This window comes from Chroicocephalus ridibundus, chromosome 3 (genome assembly GCF_963924245.1).
Source record: "Chroicocephalus ridibundus chromosome 3, bChrRid1.1, whole genome shotgun sequence".
Lineage (NCBI taxonomy): Eukaryota > Metazoa > Chordata > Aves > Charadriiformes > Laridae > Chroicocephalus > Chroicocephalus ridibundus.
In genome coordinates this window covers 121,191,122-121,207,630 of record NC_086286.1, presented here as the reverse complement: position 1 = coordinate 121,207,630, position 16,509 = coordinate 121,191,122, and the positions used below count along the sequence as shown (strand labels likewise).

The 16,509-nt window shown below is 43.7% G+C and overlaps 1 protein-coding gene across 1 annotated transcript in view; it reads right to left on the bottom strand.

Moving 5' to 3' along the window:
* FKBP1B (FKBP prolyl isomerase 1B) overlaps positions 1-15,052 on the bottom strand; it is a 46,521-nt gene extending 31,469 nt beyond the window's left edge. Inside the window, exons 1-2 of the mRNA XM_063330575.1 lie at positions 14,683-15,052; positions 11,971-12,018 (exon numbers count right to left, since the gene is read on the bottom strand). Coding sequence (XP_063186645.1) covers positions 11,971-12,018; positions 14,683-14,719 — 85 coding nt within the window. The 5' untranslated portion in view covers positions 14,720-15,052. The remainder of the gene's footprint in view (positions 1-11,970; positions 12,019-14,682) is intronic.
* Positions 15,053-16,509: the final 1,457 nt, after the last annotated feature.

The following is a 16,509-nucleotide window of genomic DNA, read 5'->3' as shown; positions in this document are numbered from 1 at the left end:
TTTAAAACTCCTACACTCCCAGCCAGGAATCTGAATAAATGTTGTAAAGGAGATGAGCTATATAAATGGGTTTCGCATAGAACAAGTCTTAATGGCACAGGTAAGAACCATTTTTTAATGAGGCATTTCCATCTTGATCCAATGTGCTTTCAACACCTCTTCTTATAGTTACAGGCTCTGGAAGCCCCCACTGTTCAGATATCAAAGGTCATGACTTTTGAGTTCCAGCCTGGAAAAGGTAGGACATGACAAAACGGGCTCAACCCACGACAGATGATAGCCCTCAGCTGTGCTCTGCAGAACCACTGCTGACTGACCTAAGAGCTGTGAACCTGTCCCTGCTATTTCTTCAGCTGAAGACAAGGTGCAAATGACAGCAGAACAAAGTTCAGAGCAGATCATAAAACGAAAGCTATTGATGGAGCTGTCTGTGCGCTCCAGAAACTCCCCTGGCAGGGTGGGACAGACGCAGTTGTAGCTTTTCCAGAGTTGTTGCCAGCTGGCCACTGTGGGACACGGAGGGTGTGGGGAGATAGTCACACAGGCAGTGTGACAGAAGAGCATCTCCTGCTCTCGTCAGTGGAGAGAGACGCTTCCAGAGAGCCATCTAAAGCCCAAGCCAAGGTCACGTGGTTCAGCATGACACTGCAGAAAAGATTGTTCCTCTCCATGAATGACAGATGTCATTGAAGAAGACTTCTCCCCCATTGTCAGTCTTTATGATTAACATTCCAACTTCCTCCAGAAAAAAGCACAACAGTTTCAGAATGAGAGAAAATTACGCCTAATTCTGCTTTTACTCTGTAATTTAAGTGTGCTTGGCTAGTGGTCAGGTACAGAGGTACTGCAAACTATGGCTGGATGCTCCTAATGTGGCTGCACGTGTGCAGTAGGGTGACCATCATGTAGTATAACTTCCAAGCAAGAAAGACAAGAAAGGGTTACAGCAGGGTCAGACAGAATAACTTCCTAATAAGAAAAAATAAATTTGCCTTACAACAAAAATGGGCAGAAACCCTGTGAGACTAATTCAGATCACAACTGAACATAAGGCTGAGCTGTAAAATTCAGAATCACAACTTTAAGCACTGCCACAAACTGTGGTTAATATACAATACTTCAGCTCAGACTAACCTGATGGCCTTCTATGATGGATAAGGGGAGAGCAACTGATATCATATATCTTGACTTCTGTAAGGCCTTTGACACGGTCCCATGCAACATCCTTGTCGCTAAATTGGAGCGGTATGGATTTGATGGATGGATTATTTGATAGATAAGGAATTGGCTGAATCCAGATGGCCATATCCAAAGAGTTGCAGTCAATGGCTCAATGTCCAAATGGAGAGCAATAACAAGCGGTGTCCCTCAAGGGTCCATATTGGGATCGGTACTGTTCACTATCTTTACTGACATAGACAGTGGGATTGACCGCATCCTCAACAAGTTTGCAGATGATACCAAGCTGAGTGATGCAGTTGATTCACGTGAGGGAAGGGATGCCAGCTGGAGGGACCTTGACAGGGTCGAGGCCCACGTGAACCCCAAGAAGTTCAACAAGGCCAAGTGTGAGGTCCTGCACCTGGGTCAGGGCAATCCCCCATATCAACAGACTGGGGAATGAATGGAATGAGAGCAGCCCTGCAGAGGACTTGAAGATACTGGTGGATGAAAAATTAAACATGAGCTGACAACATGTGCTTGCAGCCCCAAAAGCCAATGGTACTCTGGGCTACATAAAAAGAAGTGTGGCCAGCAGGTTGAGGGAGGTGATTCTCCCTCTCTACTCTGCTCTCATGAGACTCCCACCTGGATGGAGTACTGCATCCAGCTCTGGGGTCCCCAGTACAAGACAGACATAGACCTGTCAGAGCGGGTCCAGAGGAGAGCCACAAAAATGATCAGAGGGATGGAACACCTCTCCTTTGAAGAAAGGCTGAGAGAGTTGGGGTTGTTCAGCCTGGAGAAGAGAAGGCTCTGGGAAGACCTTATTGCAGCCTTTCAATATATAAAGGGGGCTTATAAGAAAGATGGAGAGAAACCTCTTCCCAAGGGCTGTAGTGACAGGACAAGGGGAAACGGTTTTAAGCTGGAAGATGGTAAGTTTAGATTGCATATGAGGAGAAACTCTTTATGATGAGGGTTGTGAGACATTGGAACAGGCTGCCCAGAGAAGTTGTGGATGCCCCATCGTTGGAAGTGTTCAAGGTCAGGTTGGACGGGCCTTTGAGCAACCTGATCTAGTGGAAAGTATTCCTGTCCGTGGCAGGGGAGCGGAACTAGATGATCTTTAAAGGTACTTTCCAACCCAAACCATTCTGTGATTCTGTGATATAAGTGCTGGCAGCTAGCCTGTGAATTTCAGCCTCAGATCCTCAACCTTCAAAATAAAATTTGTGGGAAACGCTTTTCCACCAAAATTACAGCTTTCACAATAACAAAATTTACTTCAGTTCTTCAGGCTGAAAATTGTACATTCCAGTCTGGAAATGGCAACACTTCATGGCGATGCCTCAGGAACTTGTCTGCTGTGTGACTCATCTTCTATTTTATTTTATGTGCTCTAGATATGGCTAGATTTCACCTCCAAAAGTACAAGGCCCTCCTCTCTTCCTGGAAACTCCTGCTTATAGCATAAACAGAAATTTATCCACAGAGGAGAATGAAAATGTAAGTTCCCATAACTACAGTACCTATATCGCATTATAGTGTAATTTCCAAACAACCACTTGGGTTTTTTTGTAGTTTGTTCTTGTTGTGGTGTTGGGTTTTTTTCCTAACACAGGGTAAAGAATTTTAACAGAAAGCTGCTACTTTTAAAGTTGCAACAGCAGCAACTTCAATGGGTTTGGAAGTAGCAAAATAGCATTATCACTTTGGTCATTTAAAACTAGACAGAATCAATGCATCAGGGAGTGCACTGTTTGTAGCAATCATAGATTGGAGAATGAACTACTTAAGTGTTAGGTCTTTTCCTCTGCCCAGGAGGAAAACACCCTTACCGAACCAAAAGTCTTCAATTTGTCACTGAGAACAGAATAAAAGAAGACAATCTTGCTAAATCAAGGTAGTCGCATCATTAAATGTGCAAAGGGGAGTGATTTAGAGCAGCAAGAGACAACTAAGAACCACTAACCATGCAGGATTAAATGCAAAAGATCTGGAAGTGGAAATCAGACTTGGGATACCGTAAGCAGAGACAGGGAGAGATAGAAATCAAATGTGCCTCACAACCACTGTGTTAACAGACTTTTAGAAGATGCAGGATGTTGGATGGGACATAAAGACCCACACTGCCTGATTGCATGGATCTGCTGCTGTCCCACCTACAAAGATCCACTGGCTCTGTCTGATGACACCATGGTTACATTTAAGATCCCTCGCACCAAATGCTGTACAAGGGAGTACGGACTTCTGCAGCCAACAGTCTTGGGAGAAAAAAAAATAAAATTAAGATTTACAATGCCCTTGAGTAACTAATGCTAAATAATATATCTCAACTGAGAGATGTCGCTTTCAATATAAAGCCCCCGAGCAGCCCCCTGGCGCTGGTTCAGCAAGACTCAGCAGAACTCATGCCAGCGCCGAATCGCTGCTTCCCGCAGCAGTATGTTTCCTCCGAGGCCGCCCGTTCAATCGCTTACCAGCGCCAAAAGACGGGCACCGCATGAGCTCCTTGGCAATGGTCCCCCCAGGATATCCCACGCACATCACTGCAGCACTAGGACCAACCCACTGAGCTCTGAGGATCACAAGCCTGCGGAGATCTCTGGCCACACAGCAATGGCTTATGCCACACACCTGAACTGTGGCTGCCATGTACCCGCTGCAGAGAGATGACACCACATGTTGTCTAAGTAAGAAAATATTACCCCTTCCGCAAACCCTGCCTGGCTAAGTTGCCTGGCTTAGGAACCATAATTAAGCTCTTTATCTAATCAATGGAGAAAGAGGTGCATCCAAAGGCTAACTATTTAGGTAGCCTGAGGTAACTAAGCTCTCAATTTAGACTTCTTAATTAGGTAAATATAGTGATGTCAGTTCTATTTTGCCAATAAAGGGAGACAAGCTTATAACTGGTGCCAGCTGATAGAGTTTCTCATTTAGCTGATGTAGTAATTATTTGTACATTTTACACTAACAAATACTATTCACTGCACAAGTCAGCCCCAGTTCCAACAGTTGTTTCAGCAATTCTTTGATTTCTTGGGGCATAAATTATTAGAAAATAATGTAATTCTTGTGAGGACCTGGAATTCTAATGATCAAGAATTGATGTAAACCTTTTGGGTCATAGTCGTTAACTATATGTATGAGCTGTAAGTAGGCAGAGTGGCACACTGGGATAATTGGAAATAAGTGCAAAGAGAACCCAGCAAAAATATTTTGTTTGAAAATGAGAATCTAATTTATTAAAAGATGGCAGTATTTTGGACCAGTTCTGAGCTTTTAAAAACTTGATGAACGGAGGCTATTAGTTCTCTGGGTCTTTAGATAATCTGCTTTGTGAACTTTTTTTTTTTTTTTTTAATATCTTGAAATCCACTTCTTCAAGGTTTTTGTGAGGTAGGAGTAGGTGGTTTAATTATTTGCTAGCAGTTTCATTTCTATGCACAATAGGAAGGGAGCATGATGCTACAATCCCTCCATGAAAGGAAATCCTGTAGAGGTTAGCAGGTGCTCCAAAATCGAAGCTAGCAGTCACCAAATCATTCAGCATGTTTCATGCTGACAGAGAAGTCTCTGTCAAAGAAGAAAGTGGCCGTGTACGTTATCCTGAAGAAATCTCTTTATAATCTTCTTTACTCTGCAAGAAAAAAACCTCATCCTGTCTTTTTCCTAAATGAATATAAGACAGGCAACCCTGAAGTCTTCCCTTTCTTTGCACAAAGCATATTAGCTGTCCAAATAACACCTCAATGCCACAGGGACCACTTTTAAGGGGAGAGACTTCCAATTCTTTGTCAAACCATCACTTCTCAGCTGAGATTGCCAATAAGAACGCTGTTGGATAATTCAAACTCCTTTCTGTTTCACTTACCCACATTAAATAGCATCTAATACCACAGGTAATTTCAGTAAAACCGATGGGCACAGTACACAGCAACGCAGCTTTCAGTGCAAAGGAGGAGCAACTGGGAAACTTGAGGCTACAGTTTATTACGCTGATCCTTTTCCATCAGGCAACAATCTGGTATTTTCAATTTAGACTCACTAATTCAGCCGCTGAAGCTGCTACGTTTTTTCTTACAAATCTCTGAACCTTTTTTATTCATCAAATTATTTTTTCACGTCAGTAACCTCTTCTTACAGCGAGTCTCACGGTCCTCACAAACATTAATTTCATGATAATTTTGAGAGGCACAGCCCCCTTTCCTGTCAAATTCAAAAAATGAAAGAGCAAGTGATATACCTGAAATCCGACACTAAGCTGGCAGCAAAACGCATAGGAGAAATCTTTTTGGCTTCTGGACTGTGATCGCCATCAGGCTGAAGTCGCTAAAATGTTTCCAGAGGTAACCAATCTACATTAAAAGGAGTAAAAATCTCATGTTTGCTTATTTATTGTGAGAATTTTAAGACTTGCAAATCGTTTCTGAGGGGCAACAAAATACAACGTTATTCACTGAGAATTAAAACTACTTTTTGCAGTTATGATTCACCAAAGAAAAAGGATGCTTGTCAGTGCTTAGCTGCCACCAAGACCTCTGGAGAAGTAAAAGGCTTTCATCCTTTCAAACCAGGGCAATTTGAAGCGATTACTTTAAGTAAAATAATACAGAAAATTGTCAGGCCCCAAAAGATGGACAGACATCACACTCTCCTGGTATAACGTATCTTGGGAACATGCTCCATAAAACAATTAAGTTCTTTCTAGGTAAGCAAGATTTAGCTGGCTATGATTCAAGACTCAATTATAATGTCTGTTACAATAAAATTCTTATTAATGATAATTCTAATTGCAGTGTTCACTATCCTCTTCCAAACTCAGCTAGACAGTTTCCTGGAGACAAAGAATTTTGATTAAATTCCTTAGTTAGTTCAATTTTCCTCTCAGACACACATGCCCAGCTCCCACTGAAATGGTATAGATGTTTCTGAAAGCGGGACCAGAGAAATACCGTATTCCTGTACTCACCTGGCACAAACTGCTTTCACACAAAGCTAACGCACATCCAGTCGTGCAGATACTGAGGCTCATAGATAAATATATGACAATCTGCAAAATTATTCTGAATTTACATTAGTCTTTTGGGGAGTATGTCAGTATAGACAAACCTCTGGCTATTACTGCATACGCTTAAGACTCAGTTGATTTTGATCCAAGAAAAATAGGCAGATCTGTTCTCTTTTTGGCAAGAGTTATTTCAAGGGAATTGCATTATATTTGCATTGTGTTAAATGGAAAATGCCTTTTTTAAATAATGATAAATCAAGCATATTCTATAAATTGCTGTTAATCTGCATCTATGCAGTATGCTTTTGTTATAAAAAAATGTAAAAAAAAAAAAAAGCTTTCAACTTCACAGACACCACCATAACTCTCACCATTACACTGCTGCCAAAGCTAAAGAAATAATATAAAGTAATTTTGGTAATATACAGGAAAAGAAGATGATACAAGTTTGTCCTCAGATTAATCATTTGTTCTGCTTTAAATAAAGGCCTGCTTCCTAAAACGGAATGAATTTGTACAGCTCAGCTGAAATAAATGGAGCAGTATTCATTTATTTCAATAGGGAATTTCACTTAAAGCATTTTAAAAAAAATAAATTAAAAATCAACTTCTTAGTATTGAAATACTGAAGTGGAGAGGGAGGTGCTGAGCTCTTCTCCCTGGGATCCAGTGACAGGTTCAAAGCTGCATCAGGGGAGGTTCAAGACTTGACATCAGGAAACATTTCTTTACCAAGCGGGTGGTGAAACACTGAACAGGCTTCCTGGAGAGGTGGTCGATGCCTCAAGCCTGTCAGCGTTTAAGAGGCATTTGGGCAACACCCTTAACAACATGCTTTAACTTTCGGTCAGCCCTGAGGTGGTCAGGCAGATGGGTGAGATGACCACTGTAGGTCCCTTACAAGTGAAATTATCCTATCCTATCCTATCCTATCCATATTTGGTGCAATTTTGTGGGCATTACCCTTGCCTAAAAAGTCTATGGAAAATCTTCTCCTATAGAAGTCCAGTTTAATAAGTAATTAATGATTTAATGTGCCTTCATAGTCTCACTCAAACAAGTCTGTCCCAGCACACTACAAATACTGAACATCATCAGTTCCTTAAAAAAGGTAATTGTATTATTATCACAGATTTACAGGATGAAGAAGTCAAGAATCCAGCTCCGCGACAAGCTACATGGTACAACACAAGAGAATTTCAGCTGCAAATAACTTGGAAAAAAAGCTGCCTTCTCATTAAGAGCAGATTTGGGACCAGCGTACACAAAATTTGTTTGAGGGCACACCATCATCCAGCAGGAGGGCCAGGAATGGGACTCAGCTTCCCAGAGTGCAGGTTTTAACCCACACTCTCTAGACAGAGCATTCACAACCTCAGCAAAGGATTTGTTTAGGGGCATTTTAACTGAAAGTCACGCTCTGTATCACTTTCATAGATCTTTGAAAATCCTGCACTGCTAATTCCCAGAGTCAACAAATTTAAATCGCAGGAAACAAAACTGCAGAAAATGCCTCAATTCTCTTGATACACTCCAGGACTAATGACACTGTAATTTGTTTACTTGTATTACTGTCAGTATTACAACGTAACCTGAAGACCCAATCAAGATTAGGACGCCATTACGTTAGGCACGAAGACGGAGGCAGTTCATATCCCCGACTGCCTGCAATCTATCTACACGAGGCAGACAAACTACAACTATCATTTTGCAGATGGAAAACAGACGGAGTAAGCAGATTGCCAAAGGCTTTCAGAAGCTTGCTCAATGAAATCTCTGACAAAAACATGACATAAACCATTGCTGCTGGAAATGCATTTTGGTGCCAATGCACTACCTTATCTATTTGTCCCATTACTTTATTATTGAGTCAGTTAACTTCTGAGACACAACATAGAAGCTGGACGAGAAGAAGAAATTACTATATTTGTTATATTTCTTAACAAAGATAAAACATACGGGAATCTGACCACATTCTTCCATGATATACTAAGATTGGGATTTGGTTTCATGTTCTATCACAGTCCTCCTATCTAATCTTCTGCAATGATCTTGAACATCTGTTTGTGTACTTAACTCAGGCTGTGCAAAGCTGAAAAATTAGCAGGTTATTTACAGTACCAAAGTTAGGCACTAAGGCATCTTATGTAGTCAGAAAGGGCAATTAGGTACTTCTGAAGGGTAATCCAAAAATCCTGCTCTAATCGTAAAGCAGCCAAGAACTACTCCTTAGGAGAAAAAAAAAAAAAATTATTTGCTTAAACCACGAGAACGTTCTAAGCCGTTCCCTAGTGAGCTTGCACCTTAACTCCTGCTGCCACTGGAACTTAGGTCTGGCCATTAAAGCATCACAACACATTTGAGGATCAGACCACAAAGTCTGCTCCTGAGATTATGCATTTAGTCGAACAAGGAGAGAAAGAGGCAAAACTGCCACTTGTAACAGCCTAATAGCTGGAGCTCTGACAGCAGAAGTGTAAAACTCAATCACAGCTCTCCTTCATCTTGAGGAGATTCCAGTTCTCACCTCCCACTTCTCTGGAACACGTAGGGTCGTCAGACTAGAAAACTACCCTGCCAAATCCCTACCTTGGTGATGCATGAATCATAAGATTCTGGAGGATGAGCGGAAAGGACTCTATAAAGTTCTGACAAATATCTAGGGTACCAGCCCTTGGTCCTCTCTGTACTTCTTCTGCATGGACTGCCAGGATAACTCATGCAAACAGCTTGCTCCTAAAAACCTTTTTCCCAAAGATGCTTTAAAGCAAGCTACAGGCCTCTTACTCCTGTAGTCCCAGCAGTCCCCTCCTGTCCACGCTCTCTGCCATCACTCCCCATCACATTGTAAATGCACATCTGTGAGACTCGTGGAGAGAGAGGGCAAGATGAAGAAGTAAGACAAAACAGAGCCTGCAGCCAACTCCTCGTTTGAGTCTCCTTAAAAATTCCTAACTTCCTCTGGCAGCCCCTTCTAGTCTCCTCCTCCTCCTTGCTGAAAACTCTTGAGACATGAATAATTAGTGGACAGGCAATGATTTTTCTATGCATGCACAAAACCCCTAGCTCTTCAGGAAATCACGGAACCAACCATGTTTGTGCCAAGGAGCTGTTATCGCCACACAGTGTGTGCATTGGCATGAGAGCAGAAGGGCCACTGCAAGAAGTTCCATGGCCTACCAAGCTGTCAAGACTACGCACCACCATATGGGAAAACCACTGGATTAAAGAAAAAAAAAAAGTATAAAATTAATCCCTGAAGACAGGGACTGGAATACAACTCCATCAATACTCCTGCATGAGTGCCTGAACTAAGTACTCACCCTCTTGCCTGCTCCTTCTCTTGCCCATGGCTCTTGCATTCTTCACTGCTGAATGTCCCAAGCTAAACTGGAGGGAGCAGGAAATTTCAGCTTCTTCCACCCCAAGAATGTAATGGTTGCAGTTAAGGATGTGGCAAACAGAGCTACAACCCTCTTCTGTTGTAAAAGGCAATGGAGCGTAGGTTTGCCATGTCCAAAACAACTGTTCAGTCATTATACATAAAGTCGGCTCCCACAGGCCGTGTTTTTGACTGAACGCGGCCATCTCTGCTACGCTTGACACTGGATTCAAAGCTGTGCTCAGAGGACTCCAGTGAGGTCAGGTTCCTCTTGGGATCCAAACGATCTCTAGATCTCGGTGGGGTCCAGTCAGTGCATGGTTGCCTCACTTCCCAGACCACAATGCCTCCCTACAGGTATCTGTGCCTAGCTCCAGAGTGACACATAGGCTGAACATGGAGACAACTTGTGAGCTTTACATGGTCCCGATGTTAAGCAGCTCTAGAAAGCAGGATTTCTGGATCATTTCCTTGCACCTAGGCGTCTTAATTTTTCCTAACTCTCATTTTAGATTACAAGGCAGACGTTCTGGTTATCTCTGTGGACATCTCTGTAACTTAGTTACCCGCTTCCTAAAGCAGGACTCGTAGCATTGAGTACGGCAAGGTCTAATGAGATCATGTAAATAAGACAGAGACCATTTCAAGATGAATCCCAGGCATATCCGGAATTGCATCAGTATACAAAGGAGTTATATTGTATTCAGATAAAACAGTTTTAAATTAAAACTTGACATTCATATGTTATCTTCCCCACATGCTTTACAGACCACTCGAACAAAACACTTTATCCCCTAACCATGGGCTTCCTTTAAAAATATTACCACCAAAGACTGCTGCAACATTGCAACAGCACTGGAAATGAGACGATGGGCTTTTTTCTGAGACCTGTTCTAATCTGGAAGTTAGAGAGGCTGCATAGCACCAATGGCGAGATATATGGAGGAAGCACAGTTTACGCTGGAGATGATTGATTTAATGAGTTTTCATAAAGTCTTCTATGTCAAAGCCAGCTTATGATAGCCTCATCTAAGATGGTATCTAATATCAGTAAGAGTATGCAGCATCTTGTTATCTTCCCACATTTACCATTCACACTCTCTCTGAAATTATCCAGCAAAATTGTGCTTTGTGGGAGCCACCAGCCTCAAATTTTTCTGCCTATTTCAGTTCTGACATTTAAATTTATCTCAAACTAACCGGGGGTGGGAGGTGACAATCTTATTTCATAAAAACTTTTGAAGTTTGTACCGGAACAGAAACATATCTTTCAGCATCTTCACAAAAATAGTTTGAAAACATCTATTTTCAGATCTAAGTTACAGAGGAGCGTCTGTAAGAGCTGAGACTGGCATGGGAGACCCATGTGTTTAACTTTTAATTCAAACTAGAAATCCTCATCCGATCAAAATCCTCTGAACGTACAAATGTATAGGAGGTTAAACCCAGACATCCTATATCCCAAGCCAGTGCTCTAACTCCTGTATAACCTTCCGAATATTGGTATTATTTAAACTCTATCAAAAAGCTTCTTGAAAACAGAAATAGGTTTACTTCATTAGTTATATTTACTGGAAAATGTTCCCACCTTGCTCCAGCTGTAAACTACAGAAGCGAGTACAAAACTGAAAAAAAGCAACAGTTACCAGTGAGAAATTTCCTGTAATACTGAACGCCAGAGGAAAACATTACCTCACAGGTCTAGGCCCAGATCAGTAGCTGTCAATCCCCACATCACCTACGTTTTGCCTTCTTAAGGAAAAGACACATAAAATGCTAGCTCTGGATGTGAACTTCCCAGCTGGGGACTCGGACTGCAGAGGTTTTTGCATGCTTTTGACAATTTACATAACTGTATACAAAACATAATGTTACAAACTGATTTAAAGGACATTTTCCCTCTGTGCAAAGGTGCAGCATAAACAGCTCCATTAAGTAACTCACCAGTTAAGATTCACACGAGTCCATAAAGCAGGTGTTAAATAGACCTTGTATTGATCTCTTCAATCTGGAATGAATTTTACTGCCAGTACATAGACACATGCTTTTAAGATATATACAATCATTAATTATCTGTATCAAGATCAGAGTCTGGAAAAATATGAACCCAGCATTTTCACTGTTTCATGGTTGATTTCACTGGCTAGGATAATGGCTTAAAGAATCAGGTCACAGCTTCATCTGTTAACCTCTCACCATTGAATGCTACACTTGGCATCTACTAGCCTGCACATCTAGATACTGTAGCTAGAACTGCTAGCTCAAAGTAAAATATTTGGGATTACAATATAACAAAATGGATTACGAGTGACAGAACAAAGCAAAAAATACAACAAACTTATTTGAAATGGCAAATCACTCTTGAACACAAGGCAGTTGGTATCAAGAGAATACTCAGAACATGCCTTACCTGTGTAGTGCACCACACACGTCTGACCCTTCTTTGGAAATGTCCGTCCTGTTAAAATTATAAAAGGTTATTCTTTTATTTTCTCTGATTAATCTGTGTGGCTAGGCAGGTTTATCCTTTAAGAGGAAAATGCCAGATTGAGATTTGTATTGACTATGCTTTATAAAATCACTAATATGCAAGGCAGCAATGAGTGTGGTTTAGGGTAGAAGGTCCCACCTCAGCTCCTATTTAGTTTTTAGACCAGATAATATTTTCCTTATGTAATTTTCCCTATATATGTGGGCATTGTATATGGATTTACATTCTGTAAATGCAAAAGGACTGTCAAAACTACATGGATTATAACCTTAAAATTCCCAGAATGCTTTTGTTGTAATTTTTCAAATAAAGTCTTAGTTTGACATTGTGAAAAAATTCCATTTGTATTCACATTTCTAATGCCTTTCACTCAAGACAGCTCTAATGAGCTGGGGAGGGTTTGAAAAACAAATTTTCACACACAAAGGCAGTTTAATTTTGTAGCATTGGGCAACAGTAAAGCAGCAATACACTGAGTTCTCATAAGAGCCTCCTAAAAATTTTCATTCTGAAAGGAAAGCTTGAGTTGTTTTCTTGCCACAGAAAAACAAAATTACCATTTCCATTTTACCTGTTCTAGGTACTGCCAAAGGCACTAAAAGCTAGGGAAAGATTTTCCAGGTTCAATTAGATGCCAACGGCGTATTAAAACAGCTAACCTTGATTTCTCAAGTAAGGTTGGCCAAGGAGGGCCCAGGCTCAGAAGAACTTAAAAATATGAATGAGACCAATTATTAAGGAACATCCTTGTCAGAAAGCTAGAAACCGAGGATTCAGATAGAAACTGAGGCTCATATCTTAGTTGGCTTTCTGGCCTCTTTAGTCTGAATTAACATGATAATTTATGCATTACAGGGTGCATCGCCGGGTATAAAACATCAAGTGACACATAAGCTATGTACTTAGATGCCAAAACCACCACGAGTAGTAAATGGCAAGAGGACAGGCTAATATGATGAAGCAAGATTTGTAACATGAAATCAAGAAGATGGTGCTTCCATGCATCATCTGAACAGCCTTGTTCATCAGCTTGTATTTGGCTGCAATATCTCTAGCTGTGGGTTGCACAGAGCGCAGTACAATAGGTATGCAGTCAGGGCACAACTGTAACCCCAAAGTGAGTTTCATCTCGTTTAACTTTAGCCATCTAAACCATGGACAACTGTCATATGCAGTCTCCTGGGCTTCCCCTATTGACAGTAGAGAATTAGCAGTGCTTTGAGAGAAACCCAGCCTATCCAGAGAGAGGAGAGATGAATTATTCTCTGGAGATGACTACAGAAAAAAACCTAGAAGACTGCTTTAGACTAGCCACCTAACCTGAGAAAAGTTATGCAATATGAATCCTACCCTTGGTAAAATAGGTATTATTCAAATGATGCACTATGACACAGAGATCTGAGAAAAGGAGTATCAGACCTTTCTAACACATATTCTGCTGTGTGAGTATAACACCAGCAAAGTCAATGAAGCTACATAAATCCACATCAAAGCTGAATTAAAAGCAGAGATTCTCAAGACCACTGACTAGCTGTGGTTTTAAGACAGTGTTTAAAGTCAGCTGATTTTGATTAAGACTTGCAACCAAAAGAACTAATCCATATAACCTTATTTGGAATAGCATATTGCTTACAAAGACAGCCTTGATATATTCAATAGCTAGAAAGTACTATTATGAGGTTGAGTTCCACCCTTCTTTCCACTCTCAACCCAGCAACATTACTTATACCTACATAAGTATTCTGCTTTTACATCTGTGCAACCAAGAGAAGAATTTGATCCCCAGAGCTAAACAGCACAGAGGGAAAAGCCAATTTAAAAGCATACACAAAGAAAGAAAAGATACTGGGCCAAGAAAGTTAAGCTGAGATCGACTCAAACAAATGCTTTATGGTTGTGTATCAGCCAAGGATGAATCTGGCCTATTATATACATACGCATGGCTGTATGTTAAAAATGACGTCCTTTTAAAAAAAAACAAAAAAACCCAAACCCCAAAAATCTTATGAAATGATATTACAACGCCACAGAAGAGCAGAACGCCACGAATTGGCTCTGGAAAGGAGAACCTGCGCCAGGCAGAGGTTATCGCCACCCGGGCTGCACCTCAGCCCTCGCCAGCATCACAGGTTTAACCGGGAGGATGCAGGCGGGCCGCCGGCAGGGATGCTGACACAAATGTCCGGTGGCCCCCGGCGAGGAACCGGGGAAAGTTTTCGGCAGGGCGCTCTCCCCGCCGACCGCCCGGCCGGTTTGTGCAGCTGTCAGCGGATGCCAGAGAAAAACCCCTAGCCCCCCCTGGCCGCCCCTGCCTCCGCCGGCAGCCGCGGCGCTGCCGCCCGGGGAGCCGCCGGCTTCCCCCGCCGCCGCCGGGACGCCGGGCGACCGCCTCGCCCCGCTCCCCCTCTCCCGCACCAGGGCTGGGGGTGCGGGGGCGGCGGCGCCTTCCCTCCCGCCCCCCGCCGCCTCCCCGCAGCGGGACCCCGCGCTCCCTCCTCTGCTCGGTGGCGGGGACGGCGGCTCCCCCCAGCCTCGGAGCTCCGTGCGACACCCGCCGGCTCGGGTCGCCGGTGGGACCCGGGCACCCCCGCCCCCCGGTACCGCAGGGCTGCTCCTCCCACGGTGCCGTACCGTCTCCCGGAGAGATGGTCTCGATCTCCACCCCCATGGCGGCACTGGCGCGGCGCGGCTGGGCTCGGCACCCCTCGGCGCGGCTGGGCTCGGCGCGGCCGGACCCCCAGTGCGGGCATTCCCCTCCGCCGCCGGCTGGCAGGGGCCGCCCCCGCTGCCCGTCAGCCGCCCGCAGCCAATGCGGGGCAGGGGCGGGGAGGCCGGGGAGGGGCCGCCCGCCCGGAGCCCGCGGCGGCTGAGGGGCGACCGGGGCCGCCCGTCCGCATCCCGCTCCCTGCCGTGCGGAGGGGCTGCTGCCCTCCCCCGGGCAGGGTTCGCCCTAGCGGGGTCCCCGCCCGGTGGTGCCCGGCGGAGCACTTCCCCGGGGGTCTTGCCACCGGTTCCCCCCCATCCCCGTCCGACTGTTCCCGCTGAGCTGGGGCGGGGGCGGGCCGGGGTGTTGTGCAAGCGCGCTGGGGCGGTCCCGGGCGCGGGGCAGGCGGCGGAACCGGGCAGCGGGACCCGCCGGTGGTGCCCCCAGGCACCGGCAGCAGCGGCAGGTCTCCAGCGGGCCACCGACAGGTACCTCGAGTTTCACTGCGCAACACAATGTATAATCTGCTGTCCTAATCCGTGTTTTCAGTAAGAAAATCTATCTATGTATTGCTCTGTGCCTCCATGATGTGAGATGACAAATTCAAAAGCAAGAGCTACAACTACTTCTGACAAATCAAAAGCAAGAGCTACAACTACTTCTGACAAGCGTACCTAAAATAGGTGAAAAATACTGTTTCCTCATAAACTACTGTGTATATAAATCATGGAATCATAGAATGGTTCGGGTTGGAAGGGACCTTAAAGATCACCCAGTTCCAACCCCCCTGCCATGGGCAGGGACACCTCCCCCTAGACCAGGCTGCTCCAAGCCCCATCCAGCCTGGCCTTGGACACCTCCGCGGATGGGGCATCCACAGCTTCGCTGGGTAACCTGTTCCAGTGTCTCACCACCCTCACAGTAAAGAATTTCTTCCTAATATCCAATCTAAATCTACCCTCCTTCAGTTTGAACCTGTTACCCCTCGTCCAATCACTACATGCCCTTGTAAAATGTGCCTCTCCAGCTTTCTTGTAGGCCCCCTTCAGATACTGGAAGGCCGATATATAGAATCTCACAGTTTCCACTGACTCTAAAGGAATAATTCTGGTTACAGTTCTGTGTGTTCTGGGTTAAAAAATGAAAATGGAACTTCAACATCATCAGTTTTCCAACTGAAAGAGCCATCTAATTCCAACCTGTGTTTCTCTGACATGGCTTTTCAGGATTTTTATCTGTTACAAACTGGATTCCATTCAGGAGTAAAGATCTTTATCTACACGGGGCAGTTGTCAGGATGATCAAACTGGGGAATTACTGTGTTTTTTTGTAGCTGTAATAATGTGGCCCTTGCATCTACACTTTGAACTGTACCGACCATCTCCACGCTGCTTTTCACGCTATTCTGATCAGACTGTCTGTTCACCCCCATGCTTTATTGTATGTATGTTTTATTGTGAGTCAGACACTCCAAAATTACTGGGGCTGGCTGGATGAAGCTCCCCAAAAAGGGGGCGAGTGAGGAAAAAGCATGAAGTCACATGAGGACTGGACAGGGATTACTTTAGCCTGGCTCCCATCCCAGTTAATTCTGCACCTGTGCGTAGCATATATAGAATAAGCAGGCACCTAGTTCATCAGAACAGGTCTGTAACAGTGCAAATTCAGAAAAGGTTTTTTTTCAGTGCAAATCTCAGAAAGTAATTTGATTTCTGATCAGTAGAAAGATACTAAAAATGCATTTGAGAAATAGG